The sequence below is a fragment of the Bombina bombina genome, chromosome 1, assembly GCF_027579735.1.
Source record: "Bombina bombina isolate aBomBom1 chromosome 1, aBomBom1.pri, whole genome shotgun sequence".
NCBI classification, from domain to species: domain Eukaryota; kingdom Metazoa; phylum Chordata; class Amphibia; order Anura; family Bombinatoridae; genus Bombina; species Bombina bombina.
The window spans coordinates 715836334-715847377 of record NC_069499.1 but is presented as its reverse complement, the minus strand read 5'-3'; the positions used below and the strand labels follow the sequence as shown (position 1 = coordinate 715847377).

Genomic DNA, 11044 nt, shown 5'->3' with positions numbered 1-11044 from the left:
CAATTGTCATACATCTTATCATGCACAAGTATCCACTTGACAATTCACATTTTATATATTTTTATTTCACATTGTTCCAAATTTGGCATATGCCTTACAATCTGTCCATTCCCCTAGCACTTCATGCTGACAGTTTTACACTGACGCAACGATCACGGACGATATTATTCCCTGACAGGTACTTAGTAACATTATCACACACCTTCCCTTTTAGCAGCACTTCGGCACATTCTCATAATCTAACTATACGTTATAGGGCAATTGTGATAGGTCTCTGTGCCCACTCCTACACACCTTCTGATTGGCCCCTCTGTATACTCTCACCATTACACGATGTTTGATAGGCATAATGTAACTCTCTCATGGATAGGGCGTTCATTTACACTCCCCTTCACAATGCACATATCAGCATAGTTCCAATAACTCTGAAAGGTTCATGACGTGTACCAACACAGCTGATCTAGTTACATGCTGTTTCTAACTCACAAATAATACGTATTTCCCTATTTCTATTTTACATGGTTTTCTTTGTTATACTCCAGTAGAAAATCAGTATGGTTCCCAAACTATTCACAGCAAACAAGTTAAGTGAAGTTTTTAAAAAGATCTACACACGATCTCTGCAACAAATTGTAAGTCAGTATTAATGGTTAGTTATAACGATATCAAATGGCAGCTACAGAAGCTGCTCTCTTTAATGAAATCAAATTTAGCTCGTAAAGTACCAAGTTGTTCAGACTTTTTTAATATATTGATAAGTTAGTAAGTGTGTATATATATATAGAAGGTTTTACGGAAGTTATACTATATACTATATACACATTATTTTTTATATATTAATTTTTTTATTAATCGTTTTATGTCTAAATATTCTGCTATAATTATGATAGGAAACATTACAAGAGGCCAATTTTAATGATATAAGATTACATGTACTGTGTTATTTTTATTGTTATATGTATTTTATTTATTTGGCAAATCGCCTGTATGCTCAATATCACCTGACCCATATGTGTTTACAATTGTTACTATAACAACTTCATCAATGTGATCACAGACAGGTGATGTGTGTTAATTGATCATCCAATTACAGGGTTTTTTTGGTTTTTTGATTTCTGTTAAATAGCAAGTGTATCATAATGTTTGTTATAGCCTGATGAAACAGCCCTGAGTAGGCTGAGAAACGCGTCGCTGTGTTATTAAAGATTTTTTATACTTATACACTTGCTATTGTGTGGTATATCACTTCCTGTGACAATTACACTTTGGTTCCTGGTTCCTGCTGAGGATTGTCTTTGGCATTAGTCTACTGGGCGACGTTTTGGTTCCAGTTCGCTGATATTGCACCTATAGGTGCCTGTTATCTTGTAAGTACAAGCATTTGGTTATATTCTACTTCTGTCCAGATGATATTAGGCCATGTTGGTTTGCCTTTTTTGCCCTTCTAGGCATATGAACATTGGTACTTCAGAAGAATTCTGACTGTTTCTGCGCTAAGGATAACAGTGTGCTGGACCACTGTGAAGTTTCAGCCCGCTCCATTAGCACCAGCTGGGTGCTTTATGTTTGTGAGTATTCACATTCACCTGTGTTTTTGTTTATACCTGTGTTGGCGATATTAGGCCATGTTGGTGCCTCTGTTTTTTACTCTTTTCAGATTTTGATCACCAGGATAGCCATCCTTTGACAGAGTGCTGCCTAGACGTCCAGATTTTTTTGTCATCTTGGTCTCTTGGACTCTCTTTATTATTTTTATATTTTAATTATTATTATTTTTTATTATTTTTTATTTTCTATTTTATACTAATATTGTCGCTATCATTATGTATGGTGCTTAGTATAGAATACTGTGTTGTCACCCATAATTGTAATTGTAATTCAACAAGTTCTAAAATAGATTTTTTATTTTTTACCAATTATTTGTTATTGAGGAAGCGCCCCCTAAGGGCGTGGTGTGTTTTGTGTACACATCACTCTCTATATACATTGATGACTGCTAATACCTTCCATCACCCACATACGAACAGGAAATACAAAATTAATCACAGATTGACATGTACATCAAAGTATGTGATCTATGCAATAATTTGTCCGTGTTCTCTGTACTATATTGGCAAAACAGTCACCGCCTTCAAGGAAAGACTAGCCAATCATAAAACAGCCATTCGTCAAGCTATCAAATCGGGTGAATCCGAGAAACCAGTTGTGAGACATTTTGTACAGGCAGGACATCCATTTTCCTCATTGAGGGTCATCTTGATTGACCATGTGCCACGATTACGGTGTGGTGGGGACAGAGCATTAACCCTATTATGTCTGGAGGCTAGGTGGATCTTTAATCTGAACACAGTTGCCCTAAATGTCTCAATTCCACCATTGACTTTGGGTGTTACTACAAATGAATGTCCATATTATCTTTCAACCTATGTTATAATTATACATAGGTTTCTGCTTTGTATCCTCCTCTGCAGGTCCTCTGCATCTAATATGTGATCATGGCTTCTATGATCACTGCTTATTATTAGCTTTGTCTAAATGTAATGGCATTCTTTATTCTCTATATATAATCTCCTGTAGTCTCCCATTGATACTTCTACGGTATAGAGTGGTTATGTATCCTTATACATATAATTGACTACTTGGTAGCATTTTATGCACATGAAGTATGCTATGTGCTGCCCTGTATATATATTTTTTGACATTGTCACTTGTGATTGTTGTCTTTTTTTTATTTGCATTTGCGATTGGTTTCTTTTTTCTTTTTCATTTTTGTTCACATTTTGTATTTGTTTGGGTTTATTTATGTTTCCCTTTGCCACTCCGTTATGCACGTTTTCTTGTGCATATTCCCCCTAGCACTCTACCTCGCTCTGTCTATTGGTACACGGTGCTATGTTTACCATTACCATGACTCCCAATCTTGGCCTCGTTTTGGCTTCCGGTTATGCGTGACGTCATCACGCCGTCTTTGCCGCATTTGAGACTTGCACTGAACCGGGCGTATCGCTAGAATATGGTTTGGCGCCAATTATGTAAATGAGTATCACTATCTGTATATATATTGTGTCACTTCTTAGGTACTGTATCTCTCACATGGGCTCCATTTGATAAAGGTCTAGGTGTAGACCGAAACGTTATGGGATAAGGCCCTGCTGTTTTTCCAAGGATTGGAATAAAGGCTTTTTCTGATTGAATTCCCTGTGTTGCCTGCTGTTTTTTCCGGATACCTACAACACTTAGGCCAAGTGTGTATTTGGAAAGTATATATATATATATTTTATATATATATATATATATATATATATATAAAATTGAATTTTTTATTGTTTAAAAACACACATTTTTCTGCAGTGTAGTGCCGCTCCCCTTTAATTACAGTTTACTCCCTCTCTCCTTACCTTTCTCCCGGTCTGTGTTTCTTTCTTTCTGCAGTGTAGGCCATCCGCTTCCCTTCTGACCCTCCCACACCACCAAAGATCGGCACCACCTCTACCCGATTCAGAGAGGGACACAGAGTCACTCGCAGCATATGTGCGTATGCCACTGAAAATCAAAAATAAGTTTTACTGGAAGCATTTTTTGCTAAGGGAAGAATATTGCAAAAATGCTCCTAATTAAAATTGGAATGCACCCATGTACTCTCCCTTTAAAAAGATATGAAACCCAAAAAAATGTCTTTTGTTATTCAGACACAGCATACAATTAAAAAAAAGTTTCCAGTTTACTTCTACTATCAAATTTGCTTTGTTCCCATGCTATTCTTTGTTGAAGAGATACCTAGGTAGGCATCTGGAGCACTACATGGCAGGAAATAGTGCTGCCCTCTAGTGCTCTTACAAATGGATAACATTCTTGCAAAATCGCTGCCATATAGTGCTCCAGACATGTGCACAAGAAAAATTTGGGTTTTATGTTCCTTTTAAGCGTTTGTCAGCTGTCGTGCCTTAGTTGTTGTCATTTTTTTATTATTACTTTTGTGAATTAACTGGAGTATAATGCAAGTTTTAAAGTAAATTAATAAGACTTTAAAGTTTTTTAATTTTCAAGTGACATAAATTGTTTATCTAAGCAGAAACAAACCACTCAATGTACTGACTCTCTGAAAACATACATTACCTCCTCCTTTTTTTTTTTTTTTTTCCTTTTTTTTTTTTTTAATAATAAAAATAATTTACTTTTGTTTGCTCTTTGCGCCACTTTAAAGGTTATCGGAGATCATGGGTATAAGCCGCATCCCATTATACAGCAACATCGTCTTCATCCTCCACCACTTCTGCCGCCTCCTAACATTGCTCCATCTCCATCAAATCCACCTTTGTTCCCTGCCCCTCCTCCTCATTTCTTTCAAAGGCCTCCTCCTAACACTATGCCTCCGCCATCCCTACACCCTCCAGGTAAGTGCTCACACAAACCATCATTTATATAACTATAATCTGATTAGCTATAGCTATACACTCTCTCCAATTTCTTCAGCTCTTAGCCCAGGTGCACACCTTTGTTTCGTATACATGAAGCTCAATAGCTCAAGGGCACTCCTCAAGTCTTTGTTTTAGTTATATTCCATAACGGTTCAGTGTCAACGTTTCGGCTTATCCACAAACCTTTTTCAAGACCTCAATTTCTATTAAACATACATACAAAGTGTTACACATACATACATACATACATACATACATACATAGTGTTACACATACATACATAGTGCTACACATACAAACATACATATATAGTGCTACACATACATACATACATACATACATAGTGTTACAATATATAAGAATAAACCCACTCTATTCATGTGCATAATTATATCAAGTTTACATCGAATCACCTAAACATAAACCTGTGTGTGTGTATGTGTGTGTATATGTATGTATATATATATATATATATATATATATATATATTATATGTTATATATGTTAAATCGCTAAATGCTAGAAAAAAAAGTTAAAGGGACACTGTACCCATTTTTCTTTCGTGATTCAGATTGAGCATGAAATTTTAAGCAACTTTCTAATTTACTCCTATTATCAAATTTTCTTCATTCTCTTGGTATCTTTATTTGAAATGCAAGAATGTAAGTTTAGATGCCAGCCCATTTTTGGTGAACAACCTGGGTTATCCTTGCTGATTGGTGGATAAATTCATCCACCAATAAAAAAGTGCTGTCCAGAGTACTGAAACCAAAAAAAAGCTTAGATGTCTTCTTTTTCAAATAATGATAGCAAGATAATGAGGAAAAATTGATAATAGGAGTAAATTAGAAAGTTGCTTAAAATTGCATGCTCTTTCTGAATTACAAAAGAAATTTTTTGGGTACAGTGTCCCTTTAACAGTCACATTTTATTTCCCAAACGTATACAAATCAACCAATTTTGTAGGGCAAGGAAACTATTTTAAGATAACAGTTTAGTGCAAACTTAATTTTTTTAATTAGGATCAGTGTTTTCATCTTACTGCATCACCGCCGCTTTCCCGCCATGTCAATGTGTTCAGCTGTTAGCTAAGTGTGTCCAAAACTAAGCTTGTATATGTCACTATGTTTGTTAAAGGGGTGTGTATACAACTGCACAAACCAATATTTCTTTCACTCTGATACATGGGTGTCAGTAACCTAATATTATATCCACAGCCGTTACATTGTTCTAGTATAACTACAACTGATCATTCGTGTTTATAGAGGAATGAATCCTATGATGTATATGTTACAGCTAAAGTCAGAAATCCGGGGAATCCTAGTATTACTCGGGTAAACCTGACATTACCCAAGCGGCTGTGGGTAAAGCCCGATGTAATTACCCCCATCTACACTATTTTTGGGGGTTTCTGCCTGGGGGTTCAATGAAGGCGCCCCGCTGATCCTCTGGCATTCACCCCAAGTTAACCTTGGTGAATGAGGTTTAAAAGGGAGGCTTTGCCCCCCTTAAACACCCCCCCCCCCCGACGGAGGCAAAATATATAGTGTTTATGTGTGAATTAAAGTGCATAGTATATATGTTTGATGCAGTGACTTGATGCACTCTGAGAAGATTTTTATTTTTTATTTTTATATATATTCTTTTTATTTGAAAATATTTTCCAACAATACATAGTCAATAAGCAATGATACAAGAATGTTCAATATGTTATACAGAGATTATAGCTGATTTTGGGAGCTCTCAGAGTCCATTGGCTTCCTTTAGCGGGACAAGTTCATTTCATCCGGGCTAAGAGACAGGAATGTCCATGTGAAGGAATATTGCGGTCAGAATAATGCAGGACAATAACCTTATTCATACAGAATAGGAAGCACAGTGGAGAGAAGCAGGGTTAAGAGGTGTTAAGCTCCACCTAGATGGGTCAGGGGATAAAAGCCCCTAGTGACTGCCGTCTAGGCATGATGCAAAGATGTTGAACAAGAATAACTGTCTAAACAATGAATAGTACTAAAACAAAAGAAAAAGAAAAAACACATAGAAGCAAATTTTTTCATGTGTACCACAATGCACCTTGGTTCATGTAAAATATTGATAACTATTGCGGCCTAGGGGGTTATTGTGGGGTGTGATATTCATGCCAGTATAAAGGAATCCCATAGGAACTGTATATCATGAAAGAATGTCAGTTGGCCCAGCTTGAGGTAATGGAATCATTCTAGTAATACATTTTTATTCACCAGGGTTATCCATTCCGGAATGGTAGGACTTTGTGAGGTTTTCCAATGCTTAGGGATAAGTTGGTTGGCTGCATTAAGTAGGATTTGGAATAAATGTTTTCTTATCTTGCAAGTTAGGTTTTTAGGATGATTGAGCATCACCATCTCTGGGGTGGGAACCAGATTAGAACCCAGGGTCTTGTTGATGCAGTTAAATATATTTGCCCAGTACTGTTTGATATGTATGCAGTCCCACCAAATGTGGGAGAGGTAACCCTCTTCTCTGCATCCCCTCCAGCAAAGACCAGAGGTGTTTTTATAGATGTATTTAAGTTTTGCCGGGGTTAGGTACCATTGTGTCATTATTTTTATGTTAGTTTCCTTTGCCTGAGAGGAGTGACCCGAATGAGACAAGGCTAAGAATCTATGTGACCATGTCTGGGCTTGTGTGGAGGAGTTCAATTCTCTATCCCAGCTCCTAGTATAGGGAGACAGGTGCGGGAAGGAGCTGGCCAAAGTAAGCTTATATAGATTAGAGATAACCTTAGATGGAATCTCCTTAGTTAAACAAAGCTGTTCAAACATTGTTAAAGGCCTAAGGAGGTCTGATCTATGTTTATGCGTGACTATGTAGTGTCTAATTTGGTGTACTCTAAACCATGAAGACAAGAAAGGGTGTTCCATGGCATCAATGAGTCCTTTGGGTTTAATGTTATTCCCTTCTGTGAGAGAGTGTATTGGGAGCATTTGTTCTAGTGTTTGGGAATTTAAAGTATCTGCTTGTAGACCAGGAGTGAATTCCGGGTTAGAAATAATTGTAGTGAGGGGGGAGTAGGGCGTGGAAATGTTTTTAAAGGAGTTACGAATCATTCTCCAATCTGACCATGTTTCATTGGTGATAGCGGAGTGGGAGACTATATGGCTGGTGAGGAAAGCTGGGTTCCAGCTTAAGCTACTTATGTGTTTAGAGTATGATAAGTCAGATTCAATTTGTACAGAGGGACATGGAAATCATGTGTAGAGAGCGGATATTTTTTGGATGTAGGAGTGGGGAAAGTGGAAATTCTGTAAGGTTGTCATTAGGAAAGTCCAGCCTAAGCGGTCAAATGCCTTTTCGGCGTCGGTGGAAAGAAAAATGGCTGGAGTCTTATTTAGGGAGATGTGCTCTAGGAGGTTAAGAATTTTGACCATATTGTCCTTAGCCTCTCTAAAGGGGACAAACCCTACCTGGTCTTGGTGTATAATTAATTGAGGGGAGGATTGGATTAAGGCGATTAGCTAGGATTTTGGCATATAATTTGAGATCCACATTTAGTAGTGAGATCGGCCTAAAATTTGCTGGGACATTAGGGGTCTTGCCAGGCTTCGCTAGTACAGAAATGTTAGCTTGGAGCATGGTGTCCGGGAAGGGGGTGTTGTTCGAGATAGAGTTGAATAAAGTTGTCAAATAGGGGACAAGGGATTTTGCAAACGTCTTATAATAAAGGCCTGAGAAGCCATCAGGCCCTGGAGCTTTATTTTGCTTTAAGGTTTTTATGGCCTTGATGATTTCAGAGGATTGTATTGGCTGATCTAGAATGTTTTGTTGGTTTGGGGTTAGTTTGGGAAGTGGGATATTATCTAAATATTTTTGGCAAAGTTGTGAGTGGGCGTTGTGATCCCTGCTTGGAAAGAGATTATATAATTTGTGGTAGAATTCCTTGAATTCAGCCGCTATGGCAGTGGTGTCTTCGACTAGTTTATCATGAGAGGATTTGAGTGAGTGAATGTAAGTCTGTTGTTGTTTCTGTTTTAATGCCCTCGCTAGAAGTCTTCCTGACTTGTTCCCCTCCTTGTAAAAATTTTGTTGACGATGAAGCAGTTGTTTTTGGGTTCCTATTTGCAATATGGAATTCATCTCATCTCTCTTTTTTGTGAGCTGTTCTAGGATCAGGGAGTCAGCAGGTAGAAATTTGTGTGCATGATCTAGCTCAGCTAATTCTTTAGCTAAATTTGTGGTTTGTTCCCTGTTTTTTTTCGCAAGTTGTGCTTTAACTTTGATAAATTCACCTCTCAAAGTGCTTTTATGTGCCTCCCAGAGAGTGGTAATATCAATGTCAGGAGTGTCATTGATAGTGAAGTACGAATCGATCAGCTCAGAGAACAACTCAACTCTCTCCTTCTCTAAGAGGAGGGATTTCTCCAGTCTCCATTGGTAGGATTTAAAAGGGGCAGAGGGCCATCTAATGGTGCAGGTGACTATAGAGTTGTCTGACCACGAAGTGTGCTTAATATGTGATTGCTGGATGTGAGATAAAATTAGGTGATCTACAAGTATGTAATCCAGCCTAGAATAGTTACGCTTTGGATTCGAAAAAAGGTGAAGTTGGATTTTTGAGGATTTAGGTATCTCCAGGAGTCATGTAGGCCTAGTGATTTGAATTTTTGCCAAATGCTGTGGAGGTGTGGAATTTTTGCTCTAGTGTCTGGATTGGTGCAGTCTATTGTGGGGTTTAGTGGGATGTTTAAGTCTCCAGCTATTATCAGGGAGCCCTTAGCTTCTTTCATGACTGTATTGCAGATTGATAGGAGAAAACTCCCTTGCATTTTATTGGGGGCATATAGATTTACCAGAGTTACTGGTCTTCCAAATAAAATTCCCCGTATGCATAAGTACCTTCCCTCCTTGTCCTTATCAATGTGAGTTTGAGTAAATGGAATTGACCTATGGATCAGGATACTGACTCCGTTAATTTTTTTGTGTGGGTTGGTGCTATGGAAATGTTGAGGATAGTGGGGTGAGAAGTATTTGGGGATGCTATTTGATTTATAGTGCGTCTCTTGCAGCATTAGTATGTGTCCACCTCTTTTCTGGAGATCTGAGATAGCCAGTCTCCTTTTATTCGGGCAATTCAGGCCTTTGGTGTTTTGTGTAAATATGTTAATGTCTTGTGGTGATTTGTTACTTGTCATAGAAAATGGGACATGAATACATGATGTATAACTGACATTGCAAAATGAGCATCAAATAAGTTAGGAGTAAGTACACATTGAAGTTACAGTACAAAATAAATAACAACAAAGAAAACAATAAAAAAACAAATGAGAAAACGGAATGAGTTATATCAATAACACAATATATATGAACCATCTTAATAGACTAAGGGAGTAAGTTCTCCCAACTGTTTAAGAACAAAGAATTTATAGGTAACATTAGACACTAGAGTACCCAAAATATAGGGTTAAACATGGACTAAATAGGCAACTTTATAATGGACAAGGCAAATACCCTGATGTAGTTCCAGGATAGTAGAAAGCCAGGTTTTTAGCAGGGACCTGGATCCAGATCTTCGTGTAAGTAGTTCAACTTCTTCTTCCCACCGAGGAAGGTGAAAGAGGGGCAGCAAAGAACACCACAGGTTGGTTGATCATCACCCCTTTTCCTCCGAGAGGTGCTGTGGAGAAGGGGTTGAGCGTTTCGCTCGTTTGTGTTGAACCTGTTTCCAGTTCCCTCTTTGAGGCAGGGGAATCGGGTTATTCTCACCGGCCTGGGGTGCCGGCAGATCAGATGTAGATAGTGGAGAAGGTATGTCAAGCTCCTTGCAGATCTTCGGAACATCATTTATTGAAAAGCATGTAAGCCTTCTACCCTTCCAAGGTATTACCATGTGAAAAGGGAACCCCCATCTGTAGGGAATTTTCAATTTCCTGAGGCAAAGGGTGAGGGGTTTGAGATCTTTTCTTTTGAGGAGTGTCCTTTGGGAGAGGTCTGCAAACAACTGGATATTTGAATTTTCATATACGAAAGGTTGTTGTTCCCTTGCCAATTTCATCAGCTCCTCCTTCACCGGGTAGCTAGTAATGCGGACAATTACGTCCTTGGGTGGTTGCCCTTCAGGAGGTTTAGGCCGCAGAGCCCTGTGGGCACGGTCAATGTCTATTTTTGAAGGGGTTTCCTCCCCCTTCAACGCATTAAAGAGATCTTGTAAATATTGATCCAGGTCTGAAGGAGCAATAAGTTCAAAGATGCCTCTCAGTCTAATATTATTGTGCCTACTTCTGTTTTCGGCATCATCTACTCTATCCTCCAACTCAGCGATTGTAGTGTCCTGTCTTTTAATGAGGCTGTGTAATTCAGATATAGCAGACGTGTGTGTCTCTTGGTTGGTTTCTAGGGATTCAACCCTATGGCCTATGTCAGATAAATTCTTTTTTGAGGTCAGAGATTTCATCCCTGATACACTGCTTGACCTGCGTTAACAGAGAGGAGAAATCCTTCTTTGAGGGAAGTGCCTCAAATAGGGCTTTTGGCACAGTGATGGTGTCAGAAACTTGTTCTGACTCAGAATCAGACAAGCTTGGCTGGCTGGTGTTTTCTGAGGGTGTAGGATCCGCTAAAGCAGAGGATCTGGATTCCAAAGTCTTAAA

The 11044-nt window shown here is 38.4% G+C and overlaps 1 protein-coding gene across 1 annotated transcript in view; it reads left to right on the top strand.

Annotated features, from left to right (window-relative positions):
• Window positions 1-502: 502 nt before the first annotated feature.
• LOC128639521 (pre-mRNA 3'-end-processing factor FIP1-like) overlaps window positions 503-11044 on the top strand; it is a 160245-nt gene continuing 149703 nt past the window's right edge. Inside the window, exons 1-2 of the mRNA XM_053691664.1 lie at window positions 503-632; window positions 4205-4394. Coding sequence (XP_053547639.1) covers window positions 555-632; window positions 4205-4394 — 268 coding nt within the window. The 5' untranslated portion in view covers window positions 503-554. The remainder of the gene's footprint in view (window positions 633-4204; window positions 4395-11044) is intronic.